The sequence below is a fragment of the Scyliorhinus torazame genome, chromosome 12 (genome assembly GCF_047496885.1).
Source record: "Scyliorhinus torazame isolate Kashiwa2021f chromosome 12, sScyTor2.1, whole genome shotgun sequence".
NCBI classification, from domain to species: Eukaryota; Metazoa; Chordata; class Chondrichthyes; order Carcharhiniformes; family Scyliorhinidae; genus Scyliorhinus; species Scyliorhinus torazame.
The window spans coordinates 53,182,669-53,199,596 of record NC_092718.1 but is presented as its reverse complement, the minus strand read 5'-3'; the positions used below and the strand labels follow the sequence as shown (position 1 = coordinate 53,199,596).

The following is a 16,928-nucleotide window of genomic DNA, read 5'->3' as shown; positions in this document are numbered from 1 at the left end:
TATCCATACCAAGTCTTAAAGATAGTAAGAGTGCCGTATGTTGAGCCACACCTTTGAAAAGGGGTTTCTGGTTTATGACATCGTGTTATTAAATTGGAACAGTTAAAGGGGGAAAGTTATTAAGGGTGATACATAGATTACTGTAGCTGTGTGGGGTATTTATGTTTGTAGTTGATAAAAATTCTTACTGTGTGTGTTTATAAAAATGTTAACTAGCTTCATAGAATTGATTAAAAGTGCTTAAGGCCTCTGTTGAATAACACCTGAAAGATAGGCTCTTGTGCTCATTGTAACCAAAATCGATAAAACAGTTGTAGGTCAGGTGAACTCCATGATATACTTCGGAGTTTTCTAAACCCTGGCCCATAACACATGGAACACCACCATCTGGAAGTTGCTCTCCAAGACCCTCACCATCCTGACTTGGAAATATATTGGACTTTCCTTCACTTGTCGCTGGGTCAACAACCTGTATCTCCCTCCCACCCTAACAGCACTGTGGATGTACCTACACTGCATCGGTTAGCCATCTTCTCAATGGGCAATTAATGCTTCCCTTGCCAGTGAAACCCACATCCCATAAATGATATTTTTTTAATCGCCCGACGATGTTTAAGTTGTAATATTTTGTAACTAGCTGTGTAAACACCGTGGAATCTTTTAGTTGATGGTATCGAATACGCACTAAAGCCTATCATTGCTGTGTTTCTCTAGCTTAATGAAGAGCTGTGGAATTCAAATTCCAAAGGGGACATCTCGGCACTGAAGGAACAGCTGGATGAATTGACTCTGGTATGTGTGGGCGTTTTTTGTCTGTGTTGCAAACATTTTTAAAAAAATGAATATAATCCAAACAACGATCCATAATCCAAACAATGAATTGGTTGCATTTCTTGAGTTTTCATTCCTCTCCTGAGCAGGTTGAAATTCGACACCGTCCACACCCTGCTGTGGATGCATTGATATTCTGTTGTCTTGACGACCTCTTTGGATTTCTAAAATTCCTTGCATCTGAGGGATCTTGAATGATGAACCGGGGAAGAATGCGTAAGCGTGCTTTGAGGCGAATCTATTGTTGCAGTCCCTGAAGGAGCTATTTCACACCATTGAAGAACAAAACCAATATCTGATTAACACAAGTGCACAGAGCTGGTCATTGGCCAGGAGCCAAAATAAACTTGGTTTACCCAGCTTCACATCAGCAGTGAGCCTTCTGAATCTCGAATAACTTAGCCCCTGTTATTGCCTTTGGTGATGTTATCGGAGGGGACGTGGTGAGAATTGGTTTTACACAACAAGTTATGATCTGGAATGTCTTATTTTCAAGGTTGAGGCAGGCAGGTTCATTAGTCATTTACAAAAGGATTTATACTTGGAAATATTGTCAGGGTTGTGGGGAAAGAATCCGAGTTGGAACTAATTGGGTAACTCTTCCTAATAGCTGGCCCGTGCGTGTTCTAAAATGAATCTGCTCCTGATTTAATGTTGGCTTTTTCCCCTGATTAAAAAAACCCATAATAAATAATTTTTAAGTGCTACCTTTCCAGATTTCAAAACAACAACAAAAAAACTGACCCCTGAGCTGACCAGATTCAAAGGCTGAGTCGGGTTAATCAAAGCGTAGATTGGATTGGATTGGATTGGATTTGTTTATTGTCACGTGTACCGAGGTACAGTGAAAAGTATTTTTCTGCGAGCAGCTCAACAGATCATTAAGTACATGAGAAGAAAAGGGAATAAAAGAAAATACATAATAGGGCAACACAACATATACAATGTAACTACATAAGCACTGGCATTGGATGAAGCAGACAGGGTGTAGTGTTAATGAAATCAGTCCATAAGAGGGTCATTTAGGAGTCTGGTAACAGTGGGGAAGAAGCTGTTTTTGAGTCTGTTTGTGCGTGTTCTCAGACTTCTGAATCTCCTGCCCGATGGAAGAAGTTGGAAGAGTGAGTAAGCCGGGTGGGAGGGATTTTTGATTATACTGCCCGCTTTCCCCAGGCAGCGGGAGGTGTAGATGGAGTCAATGGATGGGAGGCAGGTTTGTGTGATGGACTGGGTGGTATTCACGACTCTCTGAAGTTTCTTGCGGTCCTGGGCTGAGCAGTTGCCATACCAGGCTGTGATGCAGCCCGATAGGATGCTTTCTATGGTGCATCTGTAAAAGTTGGTAAGAGTCAATGTGGACATGCCAAATCTCCTTAGTTTCCTGAGGAAGTATAAGCGCTGTTGTGCTTTCTTGGTGGTAGCGTTGACGTGGGTGGACCAGGACAGATTTTTGGAGATGTGCACCCCTAGGAATTTGAAACTGCTAACCATCTCCACCTCGGCCCCGTTGATGCTGACAGGGGTGTGTACAGTACATTGCTTCCTGAAGTCAATTACCAGCTCTTTAGTTTTGCTGGCATTGAGGGAGAGATTGTTGTCGCTACACCACTCCACTAGGTTCTCTATCTCCCTCCTGTATTCGGACTCATCGTTATTCGAGATCCGGCCCACTATGGTCGTATCGTCAGCAAACTTGTAGATGGAGTTGGAACCAAGTTTTACCAAGCAGTCGTGTGTGTACAGGGAGTAGAGTAGGGGGCTAAGTACGCAGCCTTGCGGGGCGCCGGTGTTGAGGACTATTGTGGAGGAGGTGTTGTTGTTCATTCTTACTGATTGTGGTCTGTTGGTCAGAAAATCGAGGATCCAGTTGCAGAGTGGGGAGCCAAGTCCTCGGTTTTGGAGCTTTGATATGAGCTTGGCTGGGATTATGGTGTTGAAGGCGGAGCTGTAGTCAATAAATAGGAGTCTAATGTCGGAGTCCTTGTTTTCGAGATGCTCTACGGATGAGTGTAGGGCCAGGGAAATGGTGTCTGATGTGCACCGGTTGCAGCGGTATGCGAATTGCAGTGGATCAAGGCGTTCTGGGAGTATGGAGGTGATGCGCTTCATGATCAACCTCTCGAAGCACTTCATTACGACTGAAGTCAGGGCCACTGGTCGGTAGTCATTGAGGCACGTTGCCTGGTTCTTCTTTGGTACCGTTATGATGGTGGTCTTCTTGAAGCAGGTGGGGACCTCGGAGTGGACAGGTTAAAGATGAACGTGAATACCTCTGCCAGCTGGTCCGCGCAGGCTATGAGTGCACGACCAGGGATCCCGTCCGGGCCCGTTGCCTTCCGAGGGTTCACTTTCAGGAAGGCCAATCTGACTTCGGAAGCTGTGATGGTGGGTATGGGTGAATTATGGGCTGCTGGGGCACTCTCCAGCGGATTGTTGGTTACCTGCTCAAACCGAGCATAGAATGCATTGAGTTCATCGGGGAGTGGTGCGCTGCTGCCAGAGATACTGTTCGGCTTCGCTTTGTCGCCCGTTATGTTGTTTAGTCCTTGCCACAACCGCCGAGAGTCTGTCTGTGACTCTAGCTTGGTTTGATATTCTCTCTTGGCATTCCGGATGGCTTTGCGGAGGTCGTACCTGGATTTCTTGTATAGGTCAGGGTCGTCTGCCTTGAGTAGGGAGTCAATCTCGCGATTGAGCCATGGTTTCCGGTTGGGGAACGCACGTACTGCTTTCTTTGGCACGCAGTCGTCCACACATTTGCTGATGAAGTCTGTGACGGTGGTGGCATACTCATTTAAGTTGGTCGCTGAGTTCTTAAATATGGACCAGTCCACTGTCTCTAAGCAGTCACGTAAGAGCTCTTCTGTCTCCTCGGACCAGCACTGCACAACCTTCTGAGCTGGATTCTCCCGCTTGAGTTTCTGCTTGTATGCCGGGAGAGGGAGCACCGTCTCATGGTCTGATTTCCCAAAGTGCGGTCGGGGGATGGAACGGTAGGTGTCCTTGATTTTTGAGTTGCAGTGGTCAAGAGTGTTGTCGCCCCTGGTGGGACAGGAGATGTGCTGGTGGAATTTTGGCAGTACACTCTTGAGGTTGGCCTTGTTGAAGTCTCTGGCCACGATGAACAAGGCCTCCGGGTGTTCTGTTTCGTAGTTGTTTATTACTGTGTATAGTTCGTCTAGCGCCTTCCTCACGACTGCCTGGGGTGGGATGTAGACTGCTGTGATAATGGCTGAAGTGAACTCACGTGGAAGATAATATGGGCGGCACTTCACGGTCAGGTATTCCAGGTCTGGGGAGCAGTAGGTCGCCAGAGTCGCCACATCCAAGCACCAGGAGGAGTTGATGAGGAGGCAAACCCCTCCACCCTTCGCTTTGCCTGATGATGCCGTGCGGTCCGCCCGGTGAATTGAGAAGCCTTCAGGTTGTATGGCACAGTCCGGTGAAGCAGGGGTGAGCCATGTCTCTGTAAAACAGAGCACACAGCAGTCTCTTACTTCCCTCTGAGAGATAAGTCTGGCGTTAAGTTCATCAAGCTTGTTTTCAATCGCTTGGACGTTTGCTAAGAGTATGCTGGGGAGAGGGGTCTTGAAACCGCGTTGCTTCAGTCTAACCTGCAGACCGCCGCGTTTCCCTCGCTTCCTCGGTCGGCGGCTGCTGCTGGATGATCCTGGGATCCGATGGCCGATGTCAGCTCTTGTGGAAGGTAGGTGGTTTCGTCTGGCGGGGTCCAGGGCGCTGGCGGGGACCAGGGCGCTGTTTACATATCTGGGGTCGCGTCTGGCAGGGTCCCGGGCACTGGTTGAGGTAGAGGGGATGCTAGGGGGGCATGTTTGCGATCTGGATGGGTCCTGGCGTTCTGCGGACGCGGGAATACCTTGCAGCGCGTTTGGGTCCTCGTGCGCGGTCTCCGCCATTTCGGGGGTCCTGGGTCGTGGACAGGGGCATCCTGAGGCAGGTTGGGCTGGGTCCCGTGGTCTGTTCCCTCCCTGGGCGCTCCTGGGGTCGGATCTTGAAGTAGGCCCGGTCAAGCCTCCACGTGGATTTTTCTTCCATCACCAGGTAGGTCGGGTCGCTGGGCGGGTCTCTCAGGGTCGGGTTGCTGGGCGGGTCTCTCGGGGTTGCATTGGGCCGGGTCTTGCCATCGGGGGGTCGGGTCGGGAGCTCCAGGGACTGGGCAAGGCGATCCGGGGGCTGGCGTCGGTAGTTAGGCCGGGTTTGGAGCTCCAAGGTCCGGGTCGGCTCCAAATCGAGGTCGGGGCTTCACTTCATGTTTGGGCCCGATCTTCCAGGTCGCGGAGGTCAGGTCGGGTCGGGTCAAAAGGTCTCCAAGGGCCTCGGAGGATGTTCAAGCCTGCAAGAGAGGATAAAAGAGAGACGTTAGTAATAATGTTAGGTTTAGAAATAAAATTGTAAAAAGATTAGAACGAGTATAAGTTAAGTAAAAAGTGGATCTGTTTGTGAGAGCTCGCAGAGAGTCGCCTCGCTCCGGCGCCATCTTGGTAAAGTAGGTATGCTAGCTCTGCTGCCCAGCCGAGCTGGCCAGACCGAGAGGTGTGTGCTAAATTGCAATCTGGTGATACTTGTTATGCCAAAGGTGTGCTAGCCAAGTGGCCCAGATCATGTAATGTTATAGAATGTTGGCCAATCTAATTAGATCATAACCAACCTATTATTATTCAGATAAATACATCACTTTTTTTAATGGGATGAGTTTTGCTTCCCCATCCCTAATTGCCCTCAAACTGAATGGCTCATTCGGCCATTTTGGAGAGTATTTAAGAGTCACCCATGGGAGCTGGGGTCACATGTAGGCCAGACCGGGTGAGGACGGCAGATTTCCTTCCCTAAGGGATACTAGTGAACCAGGTGGATTTTAACAGCAATCAATGATGGTTTCATGGGGCTGGGTTCTTGGGTCCCCCAGTCGCGCGTTCCTCAGCGGCTCACCGTTCGCTGGTGGCAGGATTTTCTATTCCTGCCGCGGTCAATAGGATCTCCCATTGAAGGTACCGCACGCCGCCGGGAAACCTGCGGGTGGGGGTCCGCTTTCAACGGGAACTGAGAATCCCAGCAGCCAGAGAATTCCGGCGACCATCACAGACTAGCTTTTCAATTCCAAATTTATTAATTAAATTTAAATTTCACCAGCAGCCGTGGCAGGATTTGAACCCATGTCCCAAGGACATTAGCCTGGATTACTGGACCAGTGACATTACCACAACATCACCATCTCCCCAAACTGCCCATAAATTCCAGGCTGCTTGGTGTGATTTGATTAGTATCTGTGAGAATGTCCATTTAAAACTTCTTTCATGTCATACAAACCCCCTCACCTCCATGATCACAAATTCTGACTTCCCGTTCTTTCAACTAGTGAGGAAAAATCTTCATAACTTGAGTACATGTGTAGAACTTGATTAACCCTTCAGTACAGAGAAGCTACCAGTTTCAGTTTACTGGACCCATACTGTGATGTGCATGTTAAGTACTTCATGGCTGCAGACCAAGAGCTGGAAAGTGGAATTTTTTTGTTAAAACCAAGAACAATATTGATAGGCCAAATGGCCTTTTGTGCCATGTGATTCAATGATTCTGTGAACTCTAGTAATCCAGCCTGGTAACTGGATCTGATTGGCACCTGTCGCCTGTTTGAAATTTTGAGTATTTTTAAGTAATGGCTATAATCCCAATGGGTGAATAAATCCTAAAGCTGGACACACAAAGACCTGCGGATGATCAGACATTGTGATTTTGTTAAAATTAACAGTGGTACAGCTTTAATGATCTTCCCCAAAATGCAGTGTGTTGGCTCGGGTGAGAAACCCGATATATATATATCGCGCAGGTTGCACAGCTGTTTTTTCTTGCCGTATTGAACAACACTCTGTGCATTTTAAAAGGGAGGAGAGAATCAAACAGTCAGCTGAAGGGGAGGGGCATAAAGATGCCAGCAAGGTCAGGAATCCTAAGATAAGCGCGCCTAAATCTCGGACTCACAAGCATCGGGGCACCCCTCACCCCCACCCCTCACAGGCATCCATGCTCTCCCCATCCCCTGCCCCCACCACACATTAAAGAACCACCACCCACCCCTGGCAGTGCCAGCGGCGCTTCCCGGCCATGTCCCTCAATCATCCGGGGGCTATACTTGCATTGAATCCCCGATATGGTCATCACAAATGGTTTTGGGTTTTGAAAGCCTGCAGTCATTCATGGCAGCGTGGCGTCACGCCATCCGGGTGGGAAGCTACGTGTGGGCAGATGTTTTATGGCATCATGCCAGGAAAGTAGATGTTAATAAATTGAAATGTATGGAAATCAGGTTCTGAACTTATGTTACCGGGGATCTCAAGAGAGATCTCGCCAGCACAAATCCCATTTTTGGCTGCTCGTGAGATTTAGTTGCCATTATGGGTTTTGTACTCGTGATCAACTAAATTGCAACCTAAATGTATGTATCCGTGTGCTAAACATCATTCCTGCACTAGTAAATGCCTCATTTGAAATTCTTCCCCAAGTAAACAGTGAAAGGAAGACTGATATATATGGCAGAATTTACTGTCTGTACACGCCGGCGGGACATTCCAGTCCCACCAATGGTGTACGGTCTTCTTGGCGACGAGTGGTGCGGTCAATGGGAAATCCCGTTGACAACAGAGGGACCAGAAAATCCCACTGGCGGGCTGCCTCTGCTGCCGAAAAACATGCAGTGGGTTGGTCGGTAAACCCGCCCATCGTACGTTTCATCACCTCCAAATGCCCCAAATAGCATTACAACCAATGAAGTACTTTTGAAGTGCGGCCATTATTTTACAGAATGCAGCAGCCAAAATTGTGTACACCATGCACCCATGTGTAACTGTGTGATACTGATTAGATTTGTGTTTGTTACGTATATTCGCTACATATATTAAGGGATATGTATTGTCTCGAACATTCGCCTGCCCTTCTTCAAATCATGAAACATGACTTTGTATGCCTACCTGAGAAGGCAGATGAGGCTCTCATTAAATATCTCGGGCGAGATTCTCCGTTCCTCCGCATCCGCTTTCTGGTGCGGCGTGCCCCCACCGGTAGTGGGATTCTCCATCCTTACAGCCGACCAATGGGGTTTCCCATTGTGGGCACCCCCACGCTGTGGGGAAATGCACGGGCATAAGTGCGCTGCGGGCGAGATGGACAATCCCGCTGATGGAGAATCCAGCCCCTCATTTGAAAGACTGTTCCTCCGACAAAGCAGCACTCCCTCTGTATTGCATTGAAATATCAGCCCATGTACTCAAGTGGTTGGAGTGAGACTTGAACCTGCAACCTTCTGATGGACAACTGTGCTGTTTGGTATTTTCAATTGAAATATGTGTTATATTTGCTTGTTGCAGGAGAATGAGCATTTGAGAAGTTCACAGCTTAAGAGTCAGACAGAGATTTCCATTCTTGAAGCCAGAATAGACAAGTACAAAAATCAGCTCGCCGATCATCAACTTGATCAGGAACGGTAAATAAGCAACGTTATACCAAACAAATATTTTGCCATCTGAATGCAATATTTTTTCTGTCCAATTTTAGTGTTTGACTTGGCGAGTTGGCAGTCAAAACTGCTGTTGAACGTATCTGCTCTGATTGTAGTATTTTAGGCATCCCTGTTTATTTTAATGTTTATCCCCCTACACAAACACCAGCTTCTCCAAAACTCTGCTGCCTGTATCCTAACTTGAATTCTCCCCATTTTATCCATCGTCCTGTGGTTGCTGGGGGCCCCCAGTCTAGCAATACCTCAAATTACCAATTCAAAAGATGTTCAAAGGCCTCCATGACTTCACCTCACCCTTTCTCTGTAATCCCTTTAATCCACTAAAAAAAAATCTGCATCTCTCTCCAATTCCAGTTTCTTGTTCCTGACTTCCTTCACTCCACCAGTGGCGACCAAGACTACCGAGTCTCTAACAAAATGGAACACACTCACTGCTCCACCATTGACAGGCATGCCTTCAGCGACCTCGGTCCTGAGCTATAGATTTCCCTTCCATAACATCCATGTCACCATGTCTCTCTCCTCCTTTGTGACCTATCTCTTTGATCAAATTATTGGTTACCTGTTCTGATGCAGTCTCCTTTGGTTTAATTTTTCTTTTTGACTGAATATGTCCCTGGGGAAATGTTACTGCATTAAATATTCTTTATTACTGCATGTTGTTGAACATTGTTTTACCTTGTATTTGCCTTCTCATGGAGAGTATCTTTCTGTTTGGTGTCAAAATCAAGGCATTATAAAATGCACAAAATGACTCCACAGATCTTTTTTCAACCTGCTGGTAAAATCCTTAGAAAAGTCTTGTTTTGTATAAATGAAGTTTGAGTGTGATTTTTGAAAAGGGATGTTGGTATGGATCACTTGAGAGTCACATCGCTAAAACAAAGCCAACTGTATTAAAGTAGCAGAAGTCATGTTAAAATGCATTGAAAACTGCTTCTCCCGTTGTTTGACAGGCTAAACTGCCTCCTGACCAGGATGAAAATTTGGCCAGTTACTTTGCAGTGACGAGATGTGAGCAGAAATCACCAGGCCTGGTGGTCTGCTGCCTCTTGCAATTTTCAGCTGGATTGTATGTGTGTTTGTAGGTTGTGCGAGTGTGTTTTGCAGGACAAGGTGCATATTATGAAGCTTTGCTTTAATAATTCCATTTCTTCAAAATAGGGCAAAGGAAGCCATAAAGAAACTAACTGAAGAGAATGAAGTTTCCACCAATCAGGTCCAGATGCTTCAGTAGGTTATCTTTATTTATATTTCGGGATATAAAACTGATTTTCAGTCTAAATATTTTTTTTTTTTATAATTCACTATGTGGGCATCGCAGGCTAGGTCAGTATTTATTGCCCATCCTGAAGTCCCCGGGAGAAGGTGTTGGTGAGCTTTCATTTTAATAATAATAATCTTTAGTATTGCCACAAGTAGGCTTGCATTAACACTGCAATGGCGTTACTGTGAAAAGCCCCTAGTCGCCACACTCCGGCGCCTGTTCGGGTACACAGAGGGGGAATTCAGAATGTCCAATTCACCTAACAAGTACATCTTTCGGGACTTGTGGGAGGAAACTGGAGCGCCCGGAGAAAACCCATGCAGACACAGGGAGAACATGCAGACTCCGCACGGTGACCCAAACGGAAATCGAACCCGGGACCGTGGCGCTGTGAAGCAACAATGCTAACCACTGTGCTACCGTGCCACCCAGCAGTGTACCACTGCAGTCCACATATGGTGTATGTACACCCGCAGTGCTGTTAGGGAGGAAGTTCCAGGATATTGACACAGTGAAGGAATGGCGATTTGAATCCAGGATGGTGAGTGACTTGGAGGGGAACTTTCCAGCTATTTGCTAAGCTTGTCCTTCTAGATGATAGTGGTCGTGGATTTGGAAGATGCTGTTTAAGGAAATTTGGTAAGTTCCTGTGTACTGGGAATGACCCAAGTTGACAATGTGTATCTAAATTGTTCTTTTTCATTAAACATGAAAGTTATTCCTCTCTTTTAATCTGTGCTATTGTGTAGGGGGCCTATTAATTTTCTGCCCATACAACACCGCAAATTTATGGCAATTACAGTGGGCCAACCTAGAATATTGGCACAATAGACATTGCATCAGCACAGTTTCACGGCATGGAGGTGCCTGCTTGACCGTGTGTAGAAGTCAATCATGCTTTACAATTTACTTCATTTTTAGAACATTTCAAGGAAATGTATCACTGTTTTGATGCTGAAAGTAAAATCTGATTCAATATGAGACAGGCTAAATATGATCACAGGTTAGTAGAATCTCCCAACAGAACGTTACACAATCCCAATTTTCCGAGCCTTCAGTTGTGAAGGCCCTGAGCGTGGGAATTTCATCCTGAATCCTCTCACCGTCTCTATCTTTCCTCTTTTTTTTTTTTTAAGATGCTCTTCAGAACTGACCTCTTTGTCCAGGCTTGTGGTCACCTCTTCCCAGTATGTCCTTATGTGGTTGATGTCAAAGTTTTTATTTGACAATCCCCCCCCATGAATTACCAAAGGATTTCTTACTACATTTAAAGGTGCTATATGGGACTGCGGGATTGTCTTATGAGGCAAGGTTGAGGAGATTGGGCCTGTATTTTCCAGAGTTTGGAAAAATGGGCCTGTATTTTCCAGAGATTGGAAAAATAAGAGTTGATCTCATTGAAGCATGCAAAATTCCTACAGGGCTTGACTGAGTAAATGCAGGAAGGATCTCCCTTCTAGCTGGGGGCGGGGGTCTAGAACCAGGGGCTCTCAGCCTTGGAATAAGAAGTCCGCTTTTGAGGACTGAAATGAAGAGATATTTCTTCACTCGGAGGGTGGCAAATCTTTGGAATTCTTTTTTTTAATAAAAACATTTTATTAAGGCATTTATGATTTTATAACAACAAATACAAATGTAAACATAACTCTGTAAATATCACCCCCCTACCCAACCAACAATCATACCCAGCCAACCTGGCTTGTGCACACAATTCCCCAGGCCCCCCCCCCCTCCCCTCGCTGATCACGCCCATGCCTAAACTAAACTATCCCTCCCCCTTCTATTGTATCTGCTAACAGTTTAGTTTTCCCCGAAGAAGTCGATAAATGGCTGCCACCACCGGACGAACCCTAACATTGATCCTCTTAGGGCGAACTTGATTTTCTCAAGCCCGAGAAACCCAGCCATGTCGCTAACCAGTGCCCCTGTTTTTGGGGGCTCCGAGTCCCTACACGCTAATAGGATCCGTCTCCGGGCTACCAAGGAGGCAAAGACCAAAACGTCAGCCCCTCTCCCCACTGGACTCTCGGGCCTTCCGACACTTCAAAAATCAGCACCTCGGTGCCACCCTTGTCTTTAATACCATGGACATGACATCAGCAAATCCTTGCCAGAATCCCCTCCGCTTCAAACATGCCCAAAACATGTGGACATGCTTTATGGGCCCTCCCGCATACCCCCAACACCTGTCCTCCACCCCTTCAAAAGATCTGCTCATCCGGGCCACCGTCATGTGTGCCCTGTGGACCACAATTGTATCAGGCTGAGCCTGGTATAGTGACTCTACCCAGGGCATCCTTCTATAAACCCGCCTCTAGTTCCTTACCCAACTCATCTTCCCACTTATGCTTTACCTCCCCTATCTGGGTTCCCTCCCACTCCATAAGCTCTTTATAAATTTCCGAGACCTTCCCCTCCTCCACCCCCATTTTTGAAACTACCTTATCCTGTATTCCCTGAGGCGGAAGAAGCGGAAAGATTGAAACCTGTCTCCGTGCAAAGTCCCTCATTTACAGATAACGAAACCCATTCCTTCCCGGCAGTTCAAACTCCAAATCCTCCAAACAAGGAAATCTCCCATCTATAAACAGATGCCCCAGCCTCTCAATCCCTGCTCTCTGCCACCTCCGAAACCCCCCATCCAACCTCCGTGGTAAAAACTGGTGGTTCCCACAAATTGGAGCCTACACTAACGCTACCTCCACTCTCATATGCTTCCGTCACTGCCCCCAAACTCGCAGAGCTGCCATCAACACCGGGCTTGTGGAGTACTGAGCCGGCAAGAACGGCAGAGGTGCCGTTACCAGTTTCCCTAAGCATGTGCCCCTACATGGCGCTGCCTCCACCCGCTCCCACACCGACCACTCCCCCACTTCCTGATCATGGCTATATTTGCTGCCAGTAATAATTCCTAAAAGTTCGGTAACGCCAGCCCCCCCCCCCCCCCCCCCCCCCCCCCCCCCCCACCCCCTCTGCTCCGCTCCAACAGCATCACCACATTGACCCGTTTTAAAAAAGCTTTTGGGATACACATGGGGAGACACTGGAATCCAAACAAAAATCATGGGAGAACCGTCATCTTTACGGTCTGTATCCTCCCCGCCAGTGACAACGGGAGCATGTCCCACCTCCGAAAGTCCTCCTTCATTTGCTAAACTAACCAGGTCAGATTTTAAGTTATGTAACTGCTCCCATCCCCATGCCACCTGAATTCCCAAGTATCGAAAACTCTCCACCACCACCTTAAACGGCATCTCCCCCAGCCTCCTCTCCTGTCCCCTCGCCTGCATCACAAAGACCTGACTTTTATCCATATTTATTTACACGAACAGGCACCGGAATGTGGCGACTAGGGGCTTTTCACAGTAACTTCATTTGAAGCCTACTTGTGACAATAAACAATTTTCATTTTCTCATTCAATTTATATCCCGAGAACTGGCCAAAGTCCCCTAGGATCTGCATAATCTCTCCCATTCCCCCCCCTAACGGGTCAGAAATACACTGGAGTAGGTCGTTCGTATATAACAAGACCCTGTGCTTGGCCAGCAATTTGGCATCTACATTCAGTAAGGAGATTGGCCTGTATGACCCGCATTGTTCTGGGTCCTTCTCCTGCTTCAGAATCAATGAGATCGAAGCCTGTGACATTTCTGGGGGAAGAACACCTCGCACCCTAGCGTCATTAAATGCCCTCACCAGCAACGGCCCCAGTCCCCCAGAAAACATCTTCTAAAATTCCACTGGGTATCCGTCCAATCCCGGGGCCTTGTCCGACTGCATGGCCTCCAATTCCTCCACGACTTCAACGAGCCTGATCGGGTCTCCCAGCCCCTCCAACTCTTCCTCCACTTTCGGAAACTCTAAACCCTCCCAAAATCGCCTCATCCCCTCCACCCCAGCTGGGGGCTCTGATCATACAGCCAACTATCGAATTCCTTGAACATCCTGTTCATCCCCGCTGGGTCCAAGATCACGTTTCCCCCCCTCTATCCTTCACTCTTCCTATCTCCATAGCTGCCTCCCGTTTCCTGAGGTGGTGTGCTAATATCCTGCTGGCCTTCTCCCCATACTCCTACACCGTCCCTATCGCCCTCCTCAACTGCCCCACCGCCTTCCCTGAGGCTAGCAGACCAAACTGCATCTGCAACTTCTGCCGTTCCTTCAACAGCCCTGCCTCCAGGGCCACCGAGCACCTCCTGTCCCTAACCTAGAATCTCCCTAACCAGTCTGCCCATCTCCGCATTGTCCCAGTTTGGTGCATAGATGTTCACTAATACCACTGGCATTCCCTCCAGCTTCCCACTCACCATAACGTACCTACCCCCCCCCCCCCCCGAATCTGCCACTATGCTCCCCACTTCAAATACATCCACTTATTGATCAAAATCGCTATCCCCCTAGTTTAGAGTCTAGACCCAAGTGAAATACTTGCCCCACCCATCCCTTCCTCATCCAGTTTGATCCACCATCCTCGGGTGTGTCTCCTGTAGCATTGCCACGTCCGCCTTTAAACTCTTCAGATGCGCGAGCACGCGGACCATTTTGACCGGCCCATTCATCCCTCTCTCGATCCATGTGATCAGCCTGGTCGGGGGCACCACGTCCCTTCCCCTGCCGATCAACCATAACCCCTCTTAGGCCAGCCTCCAGTCCCGCGCCTCTTCAGGCCCACCCCCAGGTGCCCACTGTCATCGACCCCCAGTCAGTCTCCAAACACCAGTCCCACCCCTGTCAGCAGATCAATAGCCCCCTCCCTCTCTCTCCCCCCCCCCCCCAACAAAATAACAATCCCAACCCCCTTCAGCAACATCACCTGCTTCCCATCCCACCCCCCGCTTGACCACGTTGCATACATATGTAAACATTACAATCCCCAACAAACACAAAGAAGAAAATTCCACTCACCATCTCCCATTTAAGAACAAAGTTTTTATTTTATTTTTTATAAATAATTTTTATTAAAGGTTTTCATAAAATATCAATAACAAAATGAAAGAGGAACCCAACAGGGTTAAGTACAAAACACAGTCCAGAAAAGCAACCCTCCATACCCCCCTGCCCCCTGTACATAAATAATAAATTAGCATTAACACCCCGACTTAATACAAGTATATACACCCCCTCAGACCCTCCAGTGTAAATAACAAATATAAAGGAAGCCCCCCTCCCCACCCGAGTTGCTGCTGCCATTGACCAATATCTACCGTTCTGCCCAGAAGTCTAAGAACGGTTGCCACCGCCTAAAGAACCCTTGTACCGACCCTCTCAAGGCAAATTTCACCCTCTCCAACTTAATAAACCCCGCCATATCGTTGATCCAGGATTCCACGCTTGGGGGCCTCGCATCCTTCCACTGAAGAAGAATCCTTCGCCGGGTTACCAGGGACGCAAAGGCCAGAATTCCGGCCTCTTTCGCCTCCTGCAATCCCGGCTCCTCTGCCACCCCCCGAGAGCACCCTGTCCTGTACTGTGTGTGGCCGTAGCCGCGGGAATTCCACCACCTGCTGTCTGGCAAACTCCCTTACCTGTAAGTACCTGAAGGTGTTCCCCAGGGGGAGCCTGTACTTCTCCTCCAGCTCACCCAGGCTCGCGAACTTCCCGTCCACAATTCGTATCCCTGCCCTGTGCCACCCCGCAATCCCTCCACCTGTTCTTCCTGGGGCGAACCGGTGGTTCCCCCGTAATGGGGTCCACACCGAGGCCCCAACTTCCCCCCCCGTGCCGCCTCCACTGCCCCCAAATTTTGAGGGCAGCCACCACCACCGGGCTCGTGGTATACCTCCTTGGAGGGAGCGGCAGCGGTGCCGTTGCCAGTGCCCCCCAACTCGTACCCACACAAGACGCCGTCTCCAGCCTCTTCCATGCAGCCCCCTCCCCCTTCATCACCCACTTGCGCACCATCGTCGCATTGGCGGCCCAGTAGTACCCACAGAGGTTGGGCAGCGCCAGTCCCCCCCCCCCTATCTCTACTCCGCTCCAGGAACACCCTTCTCACCCTCTGAGTCCCTCGCGCCCACACAAACCCCATTATACTCCTGTTAACCTGCCTAAAAAAAGCCTTCGGGTTAAACACTGGGAGGCACTGGAACAGGAACAAAAACCTGTCATTTTGATTGACTGCACCCTACCCGCCAGGAACTGCGGCAACGCGTCCCACCTCTTGAACTCCTCCTCCATTTGCTCCACCAGCCTTGTAAAATTAAGTCTATGCAGGGCCCCCCAACCCCTGGCCACCTGGACTCCCTAATACCTGAAGCTCCTCTCCGCCTTTTTTAGTGGGAGCTCTCCAATCCCCCTCTCCTGGTCCCCTGGATGAACTATGAACAGCTCGCTCTTCCCCATGTTGAGCTTGTACCCTGAAAAGTCCCCGAATTCCCTCAGAATCCTCATTACCTCCAGCATTCCTCCCACTGGGTCCGCCACATAGAGCAGCAAGTCGTCCGCATAGAGTGACACCCGATGCCCCTCCCCACCCCGCATCAACCCCCTCCAGTTGCTTGACTCCCTCAGTGCCATAGCCAGGGGTTCAATCGCCAGTGCGAAGAGCAGGGGGGACAAGGGACACCCCTGTCTTGTCCCTCGGTGCAACCAAAAGTACTCGGACCTCCTCCTGTTTGTGGCCACACTCGCCATCGGGACCTCATACAACAGCCTAACCCACCTGACAAACCCCTCCCCAAACCCGAAACTCTTCAGCACCTCCCACAGGTACCCCCACTCTACCCTATCGAAGGCTTTCTCAGCGTCCATCGCCACCACTATCTCCCCCTCCCTCGCCGGCATCACGATAACGTTCAAAAGCCTCCACACATTCGCGTTCAACTGTCTCCCCTTCACAAACCCCGTCTGGTCTTCATGGATGATCTGCGGCACACAGTCCTCAATCTTCGTGGCTAAGACCTTCGCCAGCACCTTGGCATCTACGTTTAGCAACAAAATCGGCCTGTAAGACTCACACTGCAGGGGATCCTTGTCCCGCTTCAGGATCAAGGAAATCAGTGCCCGGGACATCGTCGGGGGCAAAGCAACCCCCTCCCTTGCCTCATTAAAGGTCCTGACTAACAGCGGGCCCAACAGGTCCATATATTTTTTTATAGAATTCGACTGGGAAACCGTCCGGCCCCGATGCCTTCCCCGCCTGCATGCTTCCTATCCCTTTGATCAGCTCCTCCAGCCCAATCGTGGCCTCCAATCCCACCACCAGTCCCTCTTCCACCTTTGGAAACCTCAATTGGTCCAGGAAGTGGCCCATCCCTCCCTCCTCCCATGGGGGCTCCGATCGGTACAATTCCTCG

General features: G+C 49.0%; 1 protein-coding gene across 1 annotated transcript in view; it reads left to right on the top strand.

Annotated features, from left to right (window-relative positions):
- rasef2 (RAS and EF-hand domain containing 2) overlaps positions 1–16,928 on the top strand; it is a 154,787-nt gene that overhangs the window by 97,766 nt on the left and 40,093 nt on the right. The window contains exons 5-7 of the mRNA XM_072468706.1: positions 715–792; positions 8,214–8,329; positions 9,530–9,598. Of these exons, the coding sequence (XP_072324807.1) occupies positions 715–792; positions 8,214–8,329; positions 9,530–9,598 (263 nt within the window). The remainder of the gene's footprint in view (positions 1–714; positions 793–8,213; positions 8,330–9,529; positions 9,599–16,928) is intronic.